Source organism: Phoxinus phoxinus (assembly GCF_949152265.1).
Source record: "Phoxinus phoxinus genome assembly, chromosome: 17".
NCBI lineage: Eukaryota > Metazoa > Chordata > Actinopteri > Cypriniformes > Leuciscidae > Phoxinus > Phoxinus phoxinus.
This window is the reverse complement of record NC_136892.1, coordinates 10,639,443-10,664,500: the sequence shown is the minus strand read 5'-3', so window position 1 is coordinate 10,664,500 and position 25,058 is coordinate 10,639,443. Positions and strand designations below refer to the sequence as shown.

General features: G+C 38.6%; 1 protein-coding gene across 1 annotated transcript; it reads left to right on the top strand.

Moving 5' to 3' along the window:
* On the top strand, positions 1-25,058 carry gemin5 (gem (nuclear organelle) associated protein 5). The gene is made up of 28 exons (XM_079586804.1): positions 1-527; positions 612-766; positions 2,130-2,311; positions 2,405-2,556; positions 3,897-3,998; positions 4,099-4,231; positions 4,310-4,472; positions 5,523-5,735; positions 5,836-5,921; positions 6,129-6,211; positions 6,547-6,683; positions 6,760-6,833; positions 8,197-8,378; positions 10,581-10,720; positions 12,668-12,839; positions 16,255-16,470; positions 16,605-16,721; positions 17,189-17,311; positions 18,043-18,138; positions 18,229-18,366; positions 19,994-20,141; positions 20,234-20,353; positions 20,764-20,974; positions 21,343-21,597; positions 21,985-22,147; positions 22,984-23,434; positions 23,510-23,588; positions 24,789-25,058. Exons 1-28 carry the CDS (start codon positions 386-388, stop codon positions 24,957-24,959), a joined length of 4,404 nt encoding a protein of 1,467 aa, XP_079442930.1. The 5' UTR covers positions 1-385; the 3' UTR covers positions 24,960-25,058.

Here is a 25,058-nt window from a genome sequence, read left to right as displayed (position 1 = left end):
ACCGATTCTCGGAAATGATAGGTTGAATACGTTACGACGCTGCGCTTTACGGCAAGTGTCACTGCAAATGAGTTTTAGTTATACTTTTTATCATTAATGAAAGGATCGTTAACTACTAAAATATTCAAATGACAAATTAGGCCCACTGAAATATTTTCCGGCCAACATGTTTATTGAATGTAGGTCTTAAAAAAAGATTTGACTGTATATGTGGTCCCCTCTCGCGTTCCGTATAATTTTTTACAACACAGGCTGTGGTTTTTCGGCAGCTGGTGTGTTTTCGGCTTTTCGGCAGCATGAGTACATGTGAGAAGTGAATTCACTGTCTGTCACCATCCGTAGATTTGTTTTCTGATCTTGATGCAGCGATCACTTGCTCTTTATAATGCACCAAAGACATCTGCCAGCCTCTCCAAACTGGTACTGTTCCCGCTGCAGTGACATAAATGAAAAGGGAGTGCTGGGTTTTGGAGCAAAGAATAAAATCTATCTGCTAAATGTGACCGCAGCATCTCCAGCAGTCACAGGTAAGAGCGCTGGTTGCTTTCATTCAGTGCTTTGCTTAATGCAAAATCACATCGATCTGATCTGATCAGTCCTTCTTTCTGCAGGTGAACTCAGTGGACACACGGAACGAGTTTCTGGTTTTGCATTTTGCTCCTATGATGGACAAGAACACATTTGTGCCAGCACTTCAGACGATAAAACAGTCAAAATCTGGGATTCTGAGCAGAAACTTCTGCTGAAAGAGCATAATGTCCACCAAGTGAGTGAATGTTTTACCTGCCGTGATTTATAGAGTTGTGACTGGCTCACAACTGTTCTAGATTGTAGCTTTCTGTCTGCCCTTTTACACTTTTACAATAACTTTTGCAAAAGTATAACGATTTTTAATTGCATTGCCTACATTTAAATGTAGGCAAGGTAGGCACATTTATATTTTAAATATGTAAGTATAAAAATGATTATTATTATACAAATATAGAGTAACTAGTTACTCATTAAATATTTCTGTTTCATTGAACAATTTTATTTACAAAAGTTTGCCATTTTAGTTTTTTTTAAATAGATTTAGATTTTTATTTTGCAGTAACATCAAGCAGTTGTTCATCTTCTAGATATTGTAACTAATAATATAATTTTGCCCATTGGGAATTGATTGGATCGTTGTCGTTGGCTAATTGTTAATCGTTACTCTTAACTATTAAATAGTATAATAATAGTTATTGTATAAATATTTACTTATATTTTTCATTAAACATTGTTTATAAAGTTAGCAATATTAGAGTTTGTTTGTAATATTTGTATTTTAGTTTGCAGTAAGCTTATTGTAGCTTTTGCTTAAAATTTTACATATATAATGTATCTCCATGACAACCACAATATCATAACTACTTTTGCTGAAACATTTTCTTTGCTGAAGCACTTTATTTTGTCCATTTTGATTACATATTATGAGGACACATGAATTTAAAAAATAATGTGTTTATCTAAATAAACACTACAATATTCCATAAAAATAAGAATTATCTATTCAAATTTCATGGTGACAAAATACCATCTTTTTAAGTTTGCACTGCATAAAACACATGTACACAGGGCCTAAAATGAACACTTGCCAAGCGCCAAATGCGAGTAAAAATCAGTGTTGGTGAGGTAATATTTTTATGAATTCTAGCAATGCAATGTTGTGAGAACATGAACAAAAGCGAACAACGCTCTGTACAGTTTGTGGGCCACGGCTGCATCATCACGAGAGTCTTGCCAATTGAAATATTCAACCGCAAACAGACGCGAAAGGGAGCTCAATTAGTTGTGGGACACAACTGTGTGGGACATTTTCTGTGCGCAAACATCCGCGTGCTCAGAGATCCACATCCCAGACAGCGTGTGTATACTGAATTGAACTCTTTCACATCTTCCTACGCTTAAATGGTCACTAGTATCTCTAACGTTTTGGTGTCATAACTGCCTGTTTTAGCAAAAAAATTAATGGCTGGTAAAAAGTAGTTATGGACGGTACATTTTCAAAGTCACAGGTGGTGGGTGTGTCAAAAAGTTAGTTTTAGGCCCTGCATGTATGTGATCAACAAATGTAAATGCTGGTGACTGTGTTTGTGTTTGAACAGAGCACCATCACTGCGGTCCACTGGTCTCCAGTGCAGAAACTTCTGCTGGTCACGGGAGATGAGAAGGGCATCGTGGTGTGCTATTGGCTCAGCAGTAATGACACCCAGAGCTTCTTCCCTGAACCTCGAACGATCTTCTGCGTGTCCTGCTCTCCACATGAAGAAAACTACATCGCAGTGGGGTAGAGGCTTGTTATGTTATGATTTAATTGTGATGCTAGAGAGACCCTGACTCGTTAGCTATGCTTGCTAATTGTATATGCTTCCTCCTAAAGGTATAAGGATGGAATGATAGTAGTAATAGACATCAGTAAGAAAGGGGAGGTGATTCATCGACTGAGGGGGCATGATGATGAGATTCATGCGCTGGCATGGTGCCCTCGTCCCAGAGAAGAGCCTCTATACGGACGATTTGAAGACAACGCAGGTAAGCAACTTTAAGATCCGTTTTGCCTCTGTCAGTTGGTTATGACCATTAAAGGCAGGGTAGGCAATTTCAGAGCGGCTAACAATAGCAATCTAGCTTTAAAAGTATAAGATCCCACCCTCCCTGAAAGTATAAGATCTCCAAAACCGCGCCTCCTTCAAAACACTTGAACCTGTACAAACGGGTCACGAGACGAGAGACGGCGTTAAATTACCTCATGTCTCAAAGCACATAACATTACAATAATAATGAATGTAAACAACTAACAGAGCGCTTTCTTGTACCACCTGACTGCTGCAGACTCATTTCGGCGTTGATAGTGTTGCCAGAGAAACGCATAAATTCCAGTCTAACGACGGGATACATCATAATCAGCTAAAACGCATGCACAGGTTTCTTCACTTCCTGAACAAGTGCGCACCCGAATCCTCGGCACGGTTCGAGTGCGATCCGAACACAGACCGCCTCCTCCAGGTTGTCTCGTGTTCGGTACCCCAGTGGTGCGCACGGCAGCGTTCACATTAGCGTTTTTTCATGCGAACCGTGCCACGTTCTGAAATAAACCGCCAGTGTGAAAGCACCATCCGAACCCTGGTGCTCACCAAACAGTTCATATTTTATTCAAACCGCGCTAGTTCGGTTGGAAGCGGACCGAGACTCATCTTTTCAGCGGTGTTTTGACTGCCGGTCACTCTTTACTGTATTCACTCTTTTACACATTTTATAAGCTCTTCATGAGTTCTTAGCTGGTCAAGATACCATCATATGCAAGCTACGCACATACAACAAACGCATTTATCCCAGCACATTGCGTTGTTTTGGATGTTCGGTAAGTTCCGACGCGAAATATGCGCAATAAAATCCGACCAATCAGGTTGTGAACATATGCCTTTAGGTTCGGTATCTTTAGGTCCGGTGTTAAAATGGCAATGTGAACGCTAAACAGACCAGGGCTAAATGGTTTTTGTTTTGGCCCGGACCAAACGAACCAAGCAAATTACAAGTGTGAACACACGCAGTTTACATGATTACCTGAATATTCCCAGTAAAAGCTTGAGAATTTGACATGTTCAAACCGTTTAAATGTTTGAAAATGACGAATTTAAGACATGCATACAGTATTTCTGTTGTAACTAGTGTCAGTAAGCCAAGTATGAACCATGTGACCATTACCTGACACCGGAGAACCATGAACATGCGAATGTGTCGTTGACTTAATGAAAAATTTACTTAAAATCTCAGAGGGTACTTAAAATGAAATATTTGCTGTCTAAGGAGTTCGGCTGTCAAAAAAGTTTTGGACAAAAAATCAAGTGACATGTCCTTGACTCTTTCCGTAGATGGAAGCAATTTGGCGACAGAAGGAGCAGAAGTGGGGTGTTACCTGGTGTCGGGAAGTCGAGATCAGACTGTGCGGATATGGAGTACAGCCAGAGGCAAAGGTGACAAAGAGAGATTCATTACCCAAAGATTGCACAGACATAACTGCTTTATAGTAGCTTTCAGGTGCAGTGTCATTGAGGTCACCGTGTCTCTTCTCAGGTGTAATGACGCTGAAACTTCCCTTCCTGAAGAGACGAGGAGTGGGAGTTGATCCAGCGTTGAAGGAAAGACTTTGGCTGACAGTCCACTGGCCTAAAGGGAGGCCGTCACAGATTGTGTCCAGCTGTTTTGGGTATGTTGTGTTTGGTTATTGTGTGTTGGAGGATGTTTTGTAGTAAACGAACATGAATCACTGAATGTTGTCGCGCAGCGGTGAGATCGTAATGTGGGATCTCATGAAGTCAGGCAAGCAGAAGTGGAGTCTGTTGGGCAGTTCCCCAGATGGAGAGAATCACAGCCGTATCGTCTTCAACATGAGCTCGTTTCGCTCCGGGGACAGAGAACTTCTGCTCAGCACCTCGATGGACCGAGAGGTGAGATCTTCCTCCATTAGTATGTGGTTGTAAACCATTTTCAGCAAACTCTGCTTACACAATACAGAATAAATACCTATATTACTCTTTACAAAAATACAATTTTCTAAAACTGAGGTATGATATTACCATGGAATTGAAATGTGATAATCTTTCAATATCATGGCATACGAGTATCATCAGTGTATTGTGATACCATCACAATACTTTTTGTAAGTAACATTCTCCAAAAATGTGTGAGAAGTAAATATATAATGCATAATTATTTAGGGCCCGCTTTTTTTTACAGTACATTCACATATGTGTACTTGCAGTGTACTTGCCTAAGAAAGTACTGGTTAATATAAGGTAACTACTGGGGTTAAGTTAAGGGTTATGTTCAGGGTTAGTATCTAGTTATTACCCAGTTATTGCAATTACTATAATAAGTACATAATGTGTACATGGGGAACAGGCCTATAAAATAAAGTGCTACCATTATTTGCTAAGTTTTGGGTGAATCTAGGGTATTTTCACCCCAAATTCAGAAATAAATACTAAATTACTATATTTAATAATAATATTCAATTATATTTTGCATGAAGAAAACATATTCGTTGTATAATTGAGTTACATTTAGCTTAAAATAAAGTTTAAAAAAAAGTTTATATACATATTTCAGTCATGAAACACTTCAGAGCAGCTGATTGGTTCCCCTAAAGCCAGCTGCATGGCCAATCAGTCTAAATGAAAAATATTTATTTCCAACACGAGCTGGCTCAACTCCATGAGAATTTTCCTAGTCCTAGTCCTTCTCCTTGCCCAGCACCACCTGCCTAGTTCTGCCAAGGGATTCTCCCTACTTTCCTTGCAGCAGCTTGTATCCTGTTCCCTATATTTATGTGCATGTGACCGTAGCCTTCACTCATGCCAGCAGCAGATCTAGTCTGCCAAGACAAAGCCTGTGTACGTTCCATTATTATCAATGCTAAAAAATTATGTTTAATTCTATTCCAAGATTCGTGATGATTTATATTTATATGTTTATTCTGCATGGATGCCTCATTTCAGATTAAGTGTTGGGACCTGGCGTCTCTGGAGTGCTGTTGGACTCTGCCCACTCTGGGTGGGTTTGTGTACTGCCTCAGCTTCTCTCCGGTGGGCACCGGCTGTCTGGCTCTAGGGGTCGGAGACAGCATGATCCGGGTCTGGAACACCATGTCTATTCAGAACCAATATGACATCAAGACGTTCTGGCAAGGGATCAAATCTAAAGTCACAGCTGTGAGTCAGATGGGTTTAATTCACAGGTCTATTTCCCACAGTGCCATTCAGTTAGTTTAAAATCTAGCCCACTTTTTTTTTTTGTTCACTTCTCTTACAGTTGGCATGGCATCCACTAAAAGAGGGCTCTCTGGCGTTTGGTACCGATGATGGTAAAGTGGGCATATATGAAGTTTACTCTAACAAGTAAGAGCAACAGTCGTGCTTCATGATTTTTGAACTGTATATGCACTGTCTTGCGATTCCTTAGGTTTGTTTTGATGCAAGATTTAATCATAGAAAACAAAGTAATTTTAGAGTTATGGCAGCGTAATTCAATTAAACTTTCAAATACATAAAAAAAAAAAAATGGAAAATGACACATTTCACTTCATTATTTGTTTTCACGCACAGACCTCCTCAAATCTCAAGCACTTACCACCGCAGAACCATCTACTCTCTTTCATGGGGCCCTCCTGTGCCGCCCATGTCTTTCGGTAAGTCAATTCATTTAAACACACCCGGCCTGACATTGAACTTGAAGTGGCGCCAAGAACAATCCATCAGCAATAAGTGATGCCCAGCTCCTCTTTTACGCGCTCTGTAATTGAGCGAGCGTGAACAAAATGCTTGCTTTCCCTCCGTAGAGTTTGTTGGGTAATCAAGGAATGAAAACATAATTTCACCCCGCCGCTGACAAATGACACGTTCATCACCGTATCCATCTCCGATGCTCGAGGGGCTGGAGATAATTGCTTTTGTTTGTTGAAGCCGGGATGAGCAATAGTAATAGTGATGTTCCCGCTAATAAGTGTGTACGTGTGTGGCTCAGGGGGATCAGGAGACAAGCCGTCCTACAGCTTATACAGCTGTGCCGGAGAGGGGGTCATCTTCCAGCACGACCCCTGGAAGCTCTCAGGGGAGGCCAGTAACATTGACAAACTCATCCGAGACACTAACAGCATCAAAGTAAGATGAGAAATCGCTCGTTCATATTTGTCTTTATTAAATTTGTTCGTGTTGATAAGGTTATTCTGTTCTTCAGCACAAGATCCCCCCACACACAGACCTCAGCTGGAAGCCGGATGGCAGCGTTTTGGCCATTGGAAATGAAGATGGGTAATGATGTTAATCAAACCATTGTTAATCATTTTCTCTTTGGGGTTACCTTAATTCGTAACCCTTTACATCCAATTTGTGTTTATTAACATTAGTAATAAATTAATATTAATTGTATTAATCCATTAATCATTTATTAGTCTAAATTAATATGCTATTTGTTCTTTATGTATTTTTGTTTTATTCATAATACATTGATGTTAATTTATAAAACATGAAATCGTTCTAATATAGTACTATATACTACCATTTAAAAATATGGGGTCATATTTCTTTTTGAAAGAAATGTATACTATTAAGCAGGAATGTGTTCAATTGGTCAGTAAATTAGTGACTGTAAATACATTTATACAAAATACAAAAAACTTCTTTTGAGCTTTCTATTCATCAAAGAATCCTGAAAGAAATTATCACTTTTCACAAAAATACTAAGTATCACTCACAACTGACATTCAAAATTGACAATAATAAGAAATGTTTCTTGAGCAGCAAATTAGGATGTTGGAATGATTTCTGAAGGATCATGTGACACTGAAGACTGGAGTAATGATGCTGAAAATTTAGCTTTGCATCACAATTATTAAAATATATTAAAATTGAAATGATATTTCGCAATGCTACTGTTTTACTTTATTCATTTTGTAGAAGCTTTTATTCAAAGTGATTTACAAATGAGGAATACAGCAAGCGATTCATCAGGCAAACAAACGTAAGAAGTGCTCAAAATAAAAAGTTTCAGACATTGCTTAGAGTTGCATAAGCTAGAATAGAAAGGAATTAAAGGAAAGTGAAATCATATAATTATTTTTTATTAAAATATTTAATCAATATTAAATGCAGCCTTGGTGAGCATAAATAAAAACATAAAAAAATCTTACCAACCCCAAACTTTTGAATGGTAGTGTTAAGCTAGAATAATCAATGCTGTAAAAGTATTGTTTATTTTTTAGTTGATGATATCATTAACTAATGTTAACAAATTGAACCTATTTATAAAGTGTTGTTTTGGTTAATTTTCAAATGAGGAGACAGAGAAAATTTTATATTCAGTAGGAAATGATGTAGGACGGGTCTTGAGTGTATCCATCTGGATTTAATTGGGTTATGAGGCTGAGATATTTCTTGTTAAGATCATTTTTCTCATTCCACATGGATTTAGTTACAACATCTGAAAGCATCAGAGGTGGAGAAATGTAAGATTAAAAATGACACATGAATTGTGCACAATAAGACCACAATCCTTTTTTATTTTTAAATATGAAATCTATCATATGCAACAATATTTTAGAGTATTATGCATCAAATAAAGCTCATTATCGGAGGTTATATTAAGTGTCTCACTCCAGAAGGGTTTTTGTTGTAGGTCTATAGAGGTGTTGAAGGCTCCCACGCTGAAGCTCTTGTGCACAGTGCAGCAGCATCATAAGATCATAAATTCACTGCGCTGGCACCATGAACACTCGTCTCAGAAGGAGCTGCAGTTTCTGCTGGCGTCCGGCTCCAGCAATGCCACGGTCTACGTCCATGACCTCAGGAGCGCCATAGGTGAGAATCGGCTCTTTATCATTGTTGGATTTTTCTTGTTAGCTATTCTATGCATACAAAAAAAAGAAAAAAGAAATACATACTGTGCACCGTAAACATGATATGTACTACTGGCAGTGTTGGGCAAAGTCACTTTTAAAAGTAATGCGTTACTATATTTCCCTACTACCTAATTCATCACGAGTTCACACTTACGAATGATCAGAGAGTAAATGGTTATGCGTATTTGGCGTGCTGTCCGGGGGAGGGCTCCGAGCTCGGAAATTGGGCCCGAACCCAGAGTACTCCCCCGTCTCTGGTTAGGAAGATAGCCATGCAAGTGTGAGGAGATGGGGTGGTGGAGGGATGCTGAAAACTGTCGAGGAATAAGGGTGAGTTGACTGTGAATATTTATAGGTTTTACTCATGCTGATTGAGTGGATCTGTTGATTACTGATTGATGACAGCTGGTTGGAGTGATTTGATTGCTTGATCATTAGAACGTTTTCCTCCCGAACCTTGTTATTAATCAAACATCATAAAGTGACTAGTTGCATTACTTGGTTACTTTTAATAGAAGGTAATGTGTTACCTTACTCTTGTGTTACGTACTAACCTGGTTTGGGCTTACTTGTTTGTGTTTTAATTAAATTGAGACCTAATTTATTTTTGGCAAATATAAAGGTCCAGGTGTTCCAAACCTGTACAGTAGAGGGAGTTCAACACTATTAAAAACCAATATTGATCTAGTCATTTTTGCTTATCAGTATGGTTGAATTATATCATCAAATGTCAGCAGCAAAGACATTGGTTAATAACATGAGATTGACATTACACTTGCAGAACGCAAGGTATAGGGAGGCAGAGCCAGTGGTTGGTCTGCAGGCAAACATCAGTACCTTGAATGATGTGGTTGGCAATTGGCAACCAGTGCAATTTTATGAGGAGAGAGGAGTGACGTGTGCTCTCTTCGGCTTATTAAAGACCACTCTAGCTTCAGCATTCTGGATCAGCTGCAGAGGTTTGACAGTTGATGCTGGAAGGCCTGCCAAGAGAGCATTACAATACAAGAGCTTGGACAGGGAGTTGTGTAGCATGCTCCTATAGGAAGGGCCTGATTTTCCTAATTTGTATAAGGCAAATCTTGAGGACTGGGCAGTTCTAGCAATGTGTATCGACAAAGTTAATATGCATAAAAATATTTTTGCGAAATTATCTGTCTCCTGCTTTCCATCCAATTGGCCTTTTACCAATGAAATGGTGTGCATAATTAGTCACCCCTAAAAAGTATGCATTGTTGATGAATAAGTTTTGTTGTATCACATAATGACACTTAATATCACGTTTATTGCAAATATATGTAATGAGACGAATGAAATCCGTCAGTTTGGTCCTTTCTATTTTCCCAAATAGGCTGGTTTTGAATAGTATTGAATTAGGAAATATTAGAAGTGGAGCAGTTTGTCTGACAGGACTGCATGCATGTTACTGTCTTTATGTGCCCATGGGTTTGGACACGGGTCAGGACAAAATTTTAGGGTCCATGAATAAGATTGGTACTGTGAAATGTTCAGTCTTTGCCTTGAGCAGCAATCCTTAACATAGGCTACCCTTTTACATACAGTGGAACCAGTCGTTGTTTGACGTGGCTGACAGCGCATCAGATCATCAGATCTAAACTAAAAACGTATTTATTCTGGTTTCCGAGTTCAATAACATAAAATTGATCAAAAACATCAACCTACTCTGAATTTATACACCGTAAAAAAATAATGTTGATAAATGCCGTTACTATCGGTTATATCGGTAACCATTTTAAAGAACTAAACCTTTTTCCGCAAAAAAATCCTTGAATGGAAACCTGGCTAGTGTTGCTTTCAATTAGAATTACTACTTACATTTCTACTGTAAAGTAGCTCTCCAGTGTGTTCATGTTTGACCTCGACGGACTGAACAGAAGAAATGAACCAGAGAGAAGATTTCGACATCAAAGGCGGCAGCGCGTTAGAGCCACACCCACTTATTACGTAATCGCCACTGACCAATGGAAGTTCGAAGGTGTTTTTGGACAGTTCGCTTTGGCAAGCTTCAGAAACAACTCCAAATGAGTTTTGTTTTGGCCTGATTTTGCTCGAAGTGACGTCACAGTAGTTCGTTCTTCGATATAGTATATCAGGGCTTTGAATTAGCTTGTTTTTCTTATTAAGGTTTTTTTACTTATAGAAACCCCATCAGAGAATCCAGTGCTGGTGACTGAACCTTTCAGAACTCTCTCTGGTCACACCAACAAAATCACCGGCCTAGCCTGGAGTCCCCATCACGATGGGCATCTGGTGACAGCATGTTATGACGGAACCTCTCAGGCAAGTTACACCTTTTATTTATTATTTAAAAAAAATTTTTTAGAAGGTTTAAAAACATTTTATGTCGCAGTAATATAATAGAATTCAAGGTTATTTTATCTGGAATTTTTATGAAAATATGGTTTATATTAAAGGGGTCATGATATTGTTTTTTTTATTATATATATATATAATTGTATTATTTTTGCACACAAATTTACTCTGAACCTCTGTCTGAAAGAATCAGTTTTTAAGGGACTGCTCCTTTAAGACTTGTCTGTAAACGGCCACTGGTATGATTGGCTAACATCATTGCATAGGAAACCGTATCAACGCCCACTCGCTATTGCACATGAGTAAGTGTTTTGAAAACATTATCGGTATAAAAATGTAATTTACAGACAAAGAATTCTGAAATCATTTACTTTGCTAACTCTTCATTACACTGTGCTTGGTTTACAAAACAAAATGCTCCGAACAAACATGTAATCCTTCAACGCAATCTGGGACGGCATTAAAATAAACCATCCACTTGTTTCCGATGCTGTGATCCTTCTGAAGTCTGTACAGAGCCACAAACGAGCCATTTAAATTAAAAGCAAACGCTATTTCACTCTTCCATTTGTCCTGTTGTCGGCAGACTCAAGTGTGTTGAGTATGTCCGAAATTTAACGCGCATCTGTATTGTATACTATAGCCAGTGTAAACGGCATCAGTGATTATAATGTGTTCACATCCGGTATAGGCAAATGTCAGCCGTTAAGAGACTAAATGCCAGTGGATGATAGGGCCCTATAAAATCCATTTTATTTTTTCCCAAATTCAGTTTTTTCCGTTTTCATTTTTGCAAATTCCATTTTTTTCTGTTAAAATTTGAGAATTCAGGGTTTTTTTTACCTTTTACTGTTATTTTAGTCGTTAAAAGAGTGTGCTTTTAATGTTAATTATTAAAATGTATACAAATATAAAAGGAATGAAATTACCTTAAATTTATTTAAGGGTAACGAACATCACATTTACTGAGTACTTTTCAGGACAAATACTGCATGATGCAACATAACACTGCACTCGAAGTACCTTAATTAAGTCAAGTCAAGAATATTTGTATAGCGCTTTTCACAATACAGATTGTATCAAAGCAGCTTCACAGTATTAATTAAAATAATAATAAAACGTCCATGTTTGGTAATGCTAATCAATAGTATTATTCATTGATTAATTCAATTGAATATCCCCAACTGAGCAAGCCAAAGGCAACAGTGGCAAGGAAACGAAAAATTAACAACAAAATATGAATGCTTATGAGCTTAAAAATATTAATGGTTATATTAACTGGTTAAAACGCAGTGCAGCTGTGTTTGCTGAGCGTCTAGCGCGGTCATTGGCTGTGCTGCGGCAACTGCACGAACCTATGGCGAGGCGGCTCAGACGCACGAACCAATCAGGCCACTTCGCACCCTGGCACGTCAGAGCACACCAGAATGGCCGTGGCTTATAGTTTCATAAGCCCTCATTCAGCCATAGAAATCAATTTGCTTCCCCCGGTCTGCATTTTCCCCAGACATACGTTCTTCTCCCACACAAAAACAGAATTTCATTTCAAATATGTAAAATTCTGCGTTTACACTGGATTCCGCGTTCATTTGCCGATTCCGTGATCGTGGAAAATATAGGGCCCTATAACTATTTGTCAATGTCTTGCTCTGGAGGTAGGCATATGCAGTCATATTTGCCCATGTGACGTCACAGATCCCGCAATATTGATTAAATAAGTGCTTTGTTTATTATGAAGAGGATGTTTAAAGCTATGAAACTTGCAGAATGTACAAAGACCTCTTATATGTCAAAAGGCAAATTTGGTTTCTTATGTAATGACCCCTTTAAATAGTCATGCGTTTTGTATTATCCATCGTCTAGAAAAAATACAAAAAAATTATTTATTAGTGTGTAAAAACTCATTGTTCACAGGTGTGGGATGTGCTGAAAGAGCAGCCGGTGTGTAACTACAGGGGTCACTCAGGCCGACTGATGTGCGTCCAGTGGTCCGCCGTTCACCCAGATCTGATCTGGACCGGCGGAGATGACTTCACCCTCCAGGAATGGGCCATATCCAAGCAGGAACACGTCACACCTCCCAAGAGTATGTGTATCGTTATATTCAACTAGTGATGCACCGAAACTTTGGCAAACAAACATATTCAACGACGGAAACACATTTTTGGGTTTGTCCGAAACCATCCAAAATCAACGTTGGTTTAAAATAACACTTCTCTAATGGCACATTGTGACTGTCAGTGTCTATTTTGTGCACAAAACATGGATAAGCTAAAACAGGTAAACATGTCAGCTGTGTCTGAGTTGACAATATCGATTTATTTTAGTCTATGCTGTTTTCAGTTGATGCAAGAACAAAACTTCACGTAACTTTATTTATAGAGCGCATACCATCTAATAATTATGGAAGCTTGTTTCCGCCACAGAATAAAACATTTTAAAAGATAATTGCGAACTTTCTCAGTCAGAATTGCGTGTAGGGGTGTGACGGTTAGTATATAACCGTGAGACCGACGGTTATAGTTAAACACCGTCATTAGGTAAGGAATAATTGACGACAGGCCGTTGAATTATTATAAAAATAATGCACACCCGAGGTGGTAATGCGGTCACGACGCGAAGCGGAGTGGCCGTTACACCTCGGGTGTGCATTATTTTTATAATAATTCAACGGTCTGGAGTCAATTATTCCGCTTATACTACAGTTACCACACCTCGAAATATTGTTCAGATGATGTATTTCAAGACGTTTGTAAAGTTTTTGTCATTAAAACGCTCTTGTATGTAGGACTAATTCCTTGCGCATCTAAACCCATGCTCCGTTGCTAATTCCAAAACGTCATTTTAGAGTTAGTAACGGAGTTTTGAGCCGCTGATAGCAGAGTAATGCTGGACACACACTTAACGACTAGAAACATTCTCTGACTGTGAATGCAGCAGATTTTAAACACCGCGCTGTGAACACAGACTGAACGCGCTGAAAACGCGTGCATGATTAGTCATGACTCATAAGTATCAAATTACATTCATAACCGGCCTTAGAGAGAAGCATGTGCGTCAATATTATTATTTATTTATTAATTCAATTCGTTTTAATTAATTCGTTCATTCTTTTTTTTCTATTAGTGACAGTAGACTAGAAGACTAATAAATGAAACACAAAGCCCTTTTAACAAGTATAGGCCTATCAATTTTATTTATTTACTTCAATAATTACGAAAACCCGTGCAACAGGACTATCAATTTATTTAAATATTCAGTTAAATTTTTTATTGATTATATAGGACATTGAAAATTGCAGATCAAGCGCAGGGGCTGCAGTTTCTCTTGTTATGAATTGTATCCTATTGTCCGTTATTACAGTTAACTACGCGAAGTGATATGGAACTGTACTGAGGTCAAGACCTGCCTGGAACTACTTTAGCCGTGCGGTTCCCTGAATATAATTGCACACCTCAGAACGTTCGTCAACCAATCAGATTTAAGCATTCAACGGCCCTGTAGTATAAACTCTATAACTGCCAAAACCGTGTTATTAAAATATTTTTTACAAACATAAAAAAAAAAAAAAAAAAAAGTTTTTACCACTTAATGAAGTTTTGTTTTGTAAATCGTCAGAAATAATTTTTACCACTTCATATAAATTTTGCTTTGTAAGCCTTTCCTTAAAGCGAATTTCGTTTTGTACAAATTGTACCTTAATTTTAATAAATGTTTCATCAACCAATTGCATGTATTTAATAATATAGCAGACAATATAATAACCGTGACATGGAGGCGCCGGCGCGCCGCGTTCACTTGCATTGCGTTGTGAACTAGAGCGCATCTCATCGTAAATGAATGAAACTATGCCTATGCCTCATGCATTAGCATTAAATATCTTTGCTACATCCTTTCTAGACGGGTGCGGCTTTGAGAAATCTTGGAGATCTCCCTAATAAACGGAGGTCTGAAATATCTGCCCCTTTACCGATCAGAGCGCGCGCTGACACGGAGTTAACCCGCTATCTCCAAGAAGAACCAATTGACTCTACGGCTAATCCACTAGCATGGTGGGGAGACACACGCTATCCGCTCTTAGCAAAATTGGCACGTAAATACATGTGTATTTGTGCTACAAGCACAGCATCAGAGCGAGTGTTTAGCCTCGCGGGTAACATAGCTACCCCTGTCAGATCGTCACTAAAACCGAGTAAAGTGAACATGTTGGTGTTCCTGTCACGGAACTTTGAAGTCGAAAAAGATTAGGAATTTAAAATGTCATTGCACTTTTTTTGTTTCCTGTATTTAGTTAGTTTAATTAAGGTATTATCACAACAATCGTTGTTCGACTTTTTTTTTCTTTGATAAAGGTATGTAGATTTTATCATTTGTAATTTAGGCCTACTCATTCATTTTTATGCAGCTCTTATATAATTTAAGCAGCCTACGTTTTTAAAAGGATTTGTTTAGTGTGTGTGATTTATTTAAAACAAAGCATGTTCATTGCTTTTTTTTTTTTTTAAAGGATTTAAAAAAAACCCTGACGGTTATGTTACGAACCGTCACATTTGACTCACATCATAACCGTCATCACCAATTCTGAAACCGGCACACCCCTAATTGCGTGATATAAAGTCGTAATTGACCATTCGCAAAGACCCGTCCCTCTTAGCTACTGTCACTATGTCCGACAAGCTACGCCGCTCTCACACACACACCATGTTCTCACGCAGTGAAAAACACATCACGGAGCAGAGAGGACACTGACAACGCGCTGACAGACAGGACAGACCAGCTTACTTTTCGGTTACTTTTGACATTAAACATATTAATCAAAGTCTCGCCTTTCAAATTCGGTCTTTTTTTTTTTTAAAGAAATTTAAACAATAAATACAACATACCGTTTTGTGGCTCTTTAATGTGTCTGACAGATCGCTGTAGAGCCTCAGTTAAAGCTGCTCGTGAACCGATCATCTTTTCCTTCTAGTTCATTTATAGCATCAAATAAACATGAAGGAATGTTGTTTTAACCGCGGAAAGGCGTCAGTACTCCGTTTTTCAAGTTCAAATCCTCCCATGTCAATACTAACTCTCCTGACTGCTTTGTCGGACAAAATGTCGGATGGCGAAGTATGATTGGTCAGATCACCTGTCAATCAAACTCCCTGTGAAGGGTCAATTGCGTGTTATAAAGTCCCAATTCTAAGGAAAAAAAGACTGACTTTTCCTCAGAATTGTGAGTTTATATCTCACAATTCTCACTTTATTCTGTGGCGGAAACAAGCTTCGCTAAATATTTGCAGTAAGCTTTGTACTTTTGAAATGAAAGTCTGAGCTTTCAAATTCTGTCAGGTTTTATCACAAAATTCGAACAATAAATGTAATTTCTTTTGCCACTCTTTAATGTGGCATCACTGTAGTAGTTCAAGCGGCATGTGAACCAATCATTTCTTCCACTTTTACTACTAGACCATGACATAAACATTAAAATACACATACTTTGATGTTTTCATCAACAGGTAAAAAACGTGTTGAGGTAGAGAAAAAGAGAGGACCTCAGAAAAAGCCCAAGAAGAAAAAGAAGGCACCAGGAAAAGGAGGGATGAAGGCGGAAGAAAGTGAATTAGCTTTAGGTGAAGAAATGAAAGGGGCAGCAGGCAGCGGAGCAGAAGAGTGCCAGTCAGACAATGACGAGGAGGAAGAGAAGGAGAACACAGACGCTCCTTCAGTCACGGGTAACGGCCCGTCTTTCATCTCTCGCTGTCTCTTCCGCTTCCTCTCGCTTTTGTGCTTCCAGCGCCGTCTTTGAAATGTCACTCCGGCTGTCTGGGTGTTGTGTGATGAATAACCTTTATCATTGGGGTCACAGGCTGGTCCAGAGAGAGCAGTGTGGACACGCGTGGCACTGAGAGGGTTCAGAATGGAGAAAAGTTCATCCATGCAGTTAAAAGGGAGGTCAAAGAGGAGAAGAAAAGAGAGAAAGCAGGTTTGCAGTCAATATATTCTTCTTTCCCACTTGGGTGTCTTTAACTACTATGTACTTGCGTCAGAAAAACAATTGATGGGTACATTGTACTAATATTTTTGCTGTTATTGATGTGTGATAAGGATTCTTATTGAATGTATCGTGCAAAAAAAACTGATAATAAAATTATGTTGTTATTTAGTTACAAAATGCACAAAAAATTAATGACCTCATTCCATAATAATTGCGGCTGGTTGCTCTATTGCTTGGCAACTGTAATCACAATTATTATTAACAGTAAAAAGTTTATTTTTCTCATATGACTTAATATTATTGTTAATTAACAAATGAACACATTTAAATGAATAAATAATGAAATAACTTTAAAAACCTATGGTGTTTGTTTGTCGCCATCGACATCAAACCTGCTTTGAGAAAATAAAAAACATTGTAAAAGCTCTTGTTATATCATTTGTTGTTCATTTTAGATCTGTCTTTAAAAAAGAGAAAGCCTCGCTCCATTCTCCCGCTCAGTACTTCTATGGATCACCGACCCAAAGAGGAACTTCAACAAGACTGTCTGACGCTCGCTGCTGTGAGGCACTCGCATGGTAAGTCAGGAGCCCAACATCAGGCTTAAAGGAACACGCTGACTTTTGGGGACTTTAGCTTATTCACCGTATCCCCCAGAGTTAGATAAGTCCATACATACGCTTTTCATCTCCGTGTGTGCCGTAACTCTGTCTGACGCACCCACCGCTAGCCTAGCTTTGCACAAAGACTGGAGGTAAACGGCTCCAGCTAGCATACTACTCCCAATAAGTGCTAAAATAACGCCAACATTTTCCTATTTTACATGTTGTGATTTGTATAGTCACAGCGTGTACAAATAACAAGGTCACATGAGACACAGCCATCTTCTAACCGCATACATACGGAACTATATTCTCAGAAGGCGAAGCACTGCTACTTCTGCGGAGTGATTAGCGCAACACTCTGAGCGAACTCTCTGCTCCTCACCACGGGGCTTCTCAGGCGCTGCGAGCAAATCACTCCGCAGAAGTAGCAGTGCTTCGCCTTCTGAGAATATAGTTCCCTTTCTTACCCCAAACATTTGAGTGGTAGTCTGGTAGAATGGTAGGTTTATGAATATGGAAATCATTCATTTCCTTATACCAAGTTGCATTTATGGCATCAGATGGTATTATCGCTGCAGTACAAGCTTTTCTGCTCATGGAGGTCACTGAGGAATTTAAAGATTTCCACTTCTGCAATGACAAAATGAGAGTAAATATGCGGTTATCATGTGTATAGTGCATGTCTTTTCTCTTCTGCTCCTCAGGGCAAAGCGGAGCTTGTGTTCCAGGATCTGGAGATCATATTCAGCTCGGCCTGTTCACAGACAGGGATGCCCTCTACAGGATGTTTGAGGAGGAAGGTGAGTCGGGCCCAGTGCTTGGATGCTGAAGATCTGAGGTGAATCCTTGATTTGGCAGCAGTGTTAAGTTCATTGTGGTGTTTTGAACAGAGGAGAGCCACGTGGAGGCTGGTCATTATGACTCAATGGTGTATCTGAGGCTGTGGAAAGGAGACGTGATCGGAGCAATAAATGTTGCTGTGGAGAAAGGAGAGCTGACTGACCACCTCCTCAGTTTAGCTCCAATGGGTGAGACGTTTTGTGGTATTATGACTATTGTATAATTTAATTTATATTATTATTTTATTATTATATTTGTATATTATTGTTTTACTTGTTACTTCAAAATACTTACTAAGAAAAAATGTAAATATTACTATAAAATAATTTTTATAGTAGGGGTGGTTGCACTTTTCTAACTTTAGTTAGTGTGTAATGTTGCTGTTTGAGCATAAACAACATCTGCAAAGTTACAACGCTCAAAGTTCAAAGCAAAGGGAGATATTCGCTTTTAAAGAAATTGCTTTTTAAGGACTACAACAAACGGCTGGTAGAGACTACACGACATTCCTCCCGGGTTAGTGACATCACCAACCCTAGAATTTACATAAACCCCGCCCCCGGGACACGATTTATAGATTGTCATGACAGAATATGCTAATCAATGACTAGAAGATAGTTAACTCCACATCAGCAACATAAATTCATCAACTAACCATTCAGAAATGTCCTGTTGCATTCTACATGTTGTCACTTCTTCTTGAGTCTCTCCATCATTGTTTGACTCTGGTTTTGAACATAAAAGGCTAAAAGTTTTTGAAATTTTCAGTGCATGTCTGTGAGGTAAAAGGGCACAAGCTGTTGTAACCCTGCCCCCTGTGCCGGGAGCAAAAGCTCATTTGCATTTAAAGGGACAGACACAAAAACGGTGCGTTTTTGCGCACCCTTAAAAAGTGACAACTGTAACATGCTATATAAAAATATCTGTGGGGTATTTTGAGCTAAAACTTCACACACACACACTCTGGGGACATCAGAGACTTATTTTACATCTTGTGAAAAGGGCATTATACCACCCCTTTAAAAATTATTATTTTAATATGATTATTTTGTATTCTCTCTTAAACGTCATGCAGAAAATGTTGTGGGTTACAACACATATAAAAATAAAATAAAAAAAAACCTGTAATTGTCCAGAGATTGTAAAAAAGAAAAAAGGTCTGAAGGACTTTGAACATTTTCTTGGAAAAATGCTTAAAGTCCCCCTGTGGTGAAAGTCAAGCTGTTATTGTTGTTTATATGTCTATGTGGTGTTTTTATTATGCCAACACCAATAAGTCAACACCATTGCTGAGTATTTTCTCCTTAAAACTGCAGTGAACCAAAGACAGTCTCAAAAACACGAAATTGAAATCGCTGGTGTTTCTGACGTCACAAACTACCTTGTAACCAATCAGGTCACCGAGTGGATCTCTGAGCTGGTGTGAGTGAGTGGAGGCGGGGCTAATTGCTTATTCATAGAACCGCATAAACTAAATGAGGCAAGAGTGTAGTTACATTCAAGCTATTTTAAGGGATAAAGAAAAGAAAAAAATCAAGGAAAAAACGCTTAAATATATGATGAGTTTTAGGGGATACAGTTATTGACTACAGGGGAACTTTATTCTTTTATCATTTCTTTTTAAAAATGCAATGAAGCAGTTTTCAGAATATTGGCCAGTCAGTGTGGTGTAACCAGCATGCAGGAAACACAGTTGACAGGAAAATCATAGAAAAACAATTTGTTTTGTATGTTTTTAAATGTCCAGAAAAATAACCCCAAAAAGGTTTCTCCTTTTCTCCTGGACATCTTTATTTGTCATTGACCCTCTCTCAGCGGGCTACCAGGTGTGGGCCAGGACTGTAGAGGTGTATGTGAAGCAGCTCTGCCACCAAGAGCAGTTCCTCAAAGCAGCGTCACATCTCGTCTCCATCCATAAACTCTACGAGGCCATCCACCTTCTGAAGGGCCACCAGTTCTACCGGTTAGAAACATCACGATAAGCAATTGTTTGTCATGGTAATGGTGTTTGTCCCGAGTAGAAGGTTCACGATTGTTTTTGCAATAAATCTTCAGCGAGGCCATCGCTTTAGCCCGAGCCAGACTCCAGCCAGAGGACCCTGTGCTGAAGGATCTCTACATGTGCTGGGCTGCAGTGCTGGAGAAGGATGGACATTATGCTACTGCGGCGAAATGGTGAGTGAAAACACATTAGCATATATATATATAGTGTGTATGTATACTGTGACCTCTAACATGTCACAGGATCAAGGAACATTTGATTTCTCAACTCATGATCCCTTTAAATGGTCTGGGTGAAATTAATTATGCATGCAAAATGTTGGGCTGCTAAATATAAATTTTTGGTTCTAAAGTTTATCATTTAAAATGTAGGCTACTTTCTACAATTTAAAAGGATAGTTCACCTAAAAATGAAAATTCTGTCAACCCTTACAAAACCTGTCAACATGTATACCGTATCATAATATTGTGGTATGATTTGAATTGCTGTATACAGTCAATGGGGTAATATAATAGAAACTGACTAAAGTCTTTTTTTTTTTTTTTTTTGACTGACTAAAGTATTTTCTTCCTCCATCTGTCAGTTACCTCGCCGCAGACTCGAGCTTTGATGCAGCTAAAGTCATTGCCAAGAAAGGGGATGTGATGTCGCTGAAGACCGCGGCTAATCTGGCGTGGGTATCTGGAGAAAGTGAGCTCGCACATTCTCTCTCTCTGAGGTGCGCCAAAGACTTGATGCTTTCCCAGGACTGGGCCGCCGCACAGGAAGTCCTGAGGACGCAAGACTCGCTTATGGTTTGTGTCCATCTGTTGGTTATTAGATATACATGTATATTCAATAAATGAGTAAGCTAAACTGGCACTGATATAAACTAATTTACGGTTTTATAAGGGATGAAAAATATATTTTCAATTGTTGTCTTTTAGTGGATTTTGTAGATCACCAATACTTTTTTTCGGCAAGAACTATATAAAAGACAATACAATATCTAATATGATGAATTATTAATATTATTATTACTATGAATATTGTGTGCCATGAAATATACTTTATTCTAAGGTAAATGTTGCCTTTTTCCTCCCTATAGCATATTCATTGTAACTATAGAAACGGTATCTATGTTCAGTGTACCTAAAGCATCTTTCTCTCCTCCTCTTCACAGGGTCACAGACTCATGTTCTGTGTTAATGAGATCCTCACTCAGAGACTGGCAGATACAGATGTGGTCACCTGGAGCGTGGCTTCTTCGCACACCTGGTCGAAGCCCTGTGAGGAGAACGTTCTCTCCGCGGTGCACAGAGTGTGGCAGAGCGAGTTTGGAGTGGCGGCTGCTGACCTGGTCAAAGTGAAAACACTTCATCAACAGCTGAGAGCCGTCGAGAATCCTCCTGCCACCACTAGTGTTCCCATGAAGCAAGTATGTGGGAAATTTGATCTACTTGACACTGTTTACAGATTGATATAATATAATATAATATTGAACTGAGCAAAATCTGTATATAATACAAATATGCAATATCATACGTGCGATATGGCTCTATTTTAGCACTGCTGTAATTTATGGCTCTTGTGTGCGCGTATGTGTGTGTGTGTGTGTGTGCGCGCGCGTTTGCAAGGCTGCAAGATGAGATGCACTGTAGTACTTAAAACAGCTGGTGGCCACATCAGATACTGACTGAGATTATTTCTGACCAAAAATTAGTTTTTCAGTGATCAGGACTGACCATAAATACTATTATGAGAAGTCTATTTGATGTCATCGTCAAATTCACTAATCTTCCGCTCATTTGTTTTTATTCCTCAGCTCTTATCTCACATCTCATTGGACGTGACACTGTGTGCTTTGAGTCAGCTGTTGTGTGATTGGCCGTCTACTCTAGAGGAGCTACTGCAAGCTCTGACTCGAGGTTCAGAGGCGGGACACTTCACGCTGATGGCGGAGATGTGCCAGCTGCTTTTACCACAAGGTGAGGTACACGACCACGTACACTGAACACTAAAATAAAATTAATCCAAGTGAACTTTAAAGTCGGCATGAACCAGAATTCGCAATAGTTTTTTCTCCTCTCTATCGTGACGTATATACAAGTGAAAAGGTTTCTCAAACAGAAAATAATGTAGGTTTTTGTCCATTGGGAATTGATTGGATGGTTGTGGTTTGTTATTGGTTGATCTCATGTGAGTGACAGGTTGTCCTGCCCTCACGCCAGTGAACGCATCATCTGAGAAGAAAAGAGATGTCACTGCAAGTGGGATGGGAATTCATTTTGATTAAAGATTACGAGGGCACATGATGTGCACGGAAATCATTTATAATAAATGCTGCAATATTCCATAAAAAAAAACAAGAATATTCCGTTTTGTTTCCATGAAGACTTTAAAGTTAACGATTGAAATTAGGGATGCATCGAAATGAAAATTCTGGGCCGAAACCTAAAATTCTGGATGCACTTGGCCGAAAACCGAAATCAAAACTGCTTTTTTAAAAATTATTTATTTATTATTTTGAAGTAGCTTTTTTGTATAATTGTATTAATATTAGACTTTTTAATTAAATTCAATCATTTTAATGACAAAAAATACAAGCCAATAAAATAAAATAACCACACTTCTATTGAAAGTACCACCTAAATTGGATAGGAAATATATTGATATTAAATCAATAATCACACGCTTAATTAATTTTTATACAACAGAATCAGATTTATTTTTTAACCAATTTTCCAAATAATGTATAGTCCTACGACGGGCGAAATTTTGGTACATCCCCAATTCAAATCTTTCGTTGTCCTTTTTGTTGCAGGTTTGGAGTCAGTGGCGCTTTACAAACAGAAACTGGACCCAAGTGATGAGAGAAGCTTGATGGTTTCTCAAAGCGTGGAGGCTTTCGTCTGTTACCAGCTCATGTATAAGAAATGGTGGAACTGCAGTGATGAAACTCCAGCTTTGACCAATAACACCATCAGCAACGGTCACCGTTTAACAGAGAACAACCACAGCGAAGATGAAGCAGACTGTAACGGAGAAGCTCAATCTGAAGGCGCTTTCTCTGAGGGCTTCTGGAACGTTCTTCTCTCTGAACCTCATGCCAATCTTCAGGCCACCCAGAGAGCCATAGCAGAGATTCAGAAGAGAGTGACGAGCCTGATCCAGCAGCACAGCCAGTGTAAAGAGACTCACGTGAGCCCAGAAGCTCTTAGTACGTCTCCGTCTGAAACTTCAGAGGAACACGGAGGATCTGCTAGCGGAAGCAGGTATTTCTGACGCTGTATCTTTGATTCAAGTGCTTCAAAGAACTGTCTAACAGCCTTTTTTTTGTCTCTCTTTAGCAGTGAATCACTCTCTACACTGACTGCCCAGGTTGCTGAACACCATAAAGTGCTCACTGCCATTCCGGAGCTGCTCAGAGTAAGATGCTCAGCTTTCTTAAAGGGACAGTTCACCCAAAAATTCAAGTTCTGTCATCATTAACTCAAAATCAAGTCGTTCCAAATCTTTATGAGTTTCTTTCCTCTGCTGGGCACAAAAGAAGATATTTTGAAGAATATAGGTAACCAGACAGTTGATGGATCTCATTGACTTCCACAGTATGGAAATAATGCTATGGAAGTCAATGGGAGCATCAACTGTCTGGTTACTGACATTCTTTTGTGTTCAACAGAAGAAAGAAAATCATACAGATTTGGAACGACTTGAGGGTGAGTGAATGACGACAGAATTAAAATTTTTGGGTGAACTGTCCTTTTAACCCCGTAATGCCTGACATATAACAATGATAGTCAGAAAAGGTTTGCATGTGTGTTTTTTGTTGAGTATCATATTCGATACATCAGGCTTTTATGGCTCATTAAGTATGATATAGGAGAAAATGGAGATCATACGAGTAGAAAAACACCTCAAATTTATTCATCTGAGCAAAAATATGCAATTTGGAGCAGTTGCTGATATACAGTAGTCAACATTTGAAGTGTGTCAAAACCTTTCATCAAAGGTAAACATGAATTTTGAATAATACCTGGTCGTGTCTTAGGACACCTTTAATTAACTTTTTTTTTTAGCCACTTCAAATGTTGACTACTGTATATGTCCAAAAAATAATTTAAGATGAAATTCTGATAGCTTGAAATGTTGCACAAATAAACATTCCTCAAAAGCCTGATGTGTCATATATGATACTCGCATATGATGAATAATCAAGTAAACCTAAGTTGCTTCAGTGTAACTGTTAATCTTGAAATATTACTAACAATATATTTAAAAAAGCTTTACTTACTTTTACTTTATAAAAATCAGTCAGTATTTCACAACAAAATACTAAAAGACCTACTTGAATTATAAACTGTCAATCAGATGATAGAAGGTATGTAGTAATTTGCGTACAACAGGTTTTTTCAGCAATGTTTAAAATTTTTGGAGGCCTTAGAAATTTGTGTCTCAAATATGATGGCGGCCAGGTTTCTTATTGTTCTGACCGCTGGTTCAGGGTTAAATTATGGGGGCAAAAATGAGCTTTCTCTATTGACAGCCATTCAAGAGTAGCCATGTATTCTGACCAAATTGATTTCTTTTTAATGATAGATTTTTTTTCTTTTTTCTCTCTTATTTTAGAAATACCCATTTCCGGATGTCATGGAATGTTGCGTCGTCTTCCTGCACATGGAAAAACAGTTTACTCCGTTTCCACAGCACATCTGTGCCGAAGCCGCAACTTTGTTGCGCAAATACGGCACTACAGAATCGCTTTGTAAAGCCTGGCAGAGACTCGCACTGTCCAAATAGCACTTAGTGTTTTTGATACGCAATTACTGTTGTTTGATATGTAAAATTCACTTATGTCTGTAATAAAACTAATTCTCCCACAGTTGACTTTTTGTATTG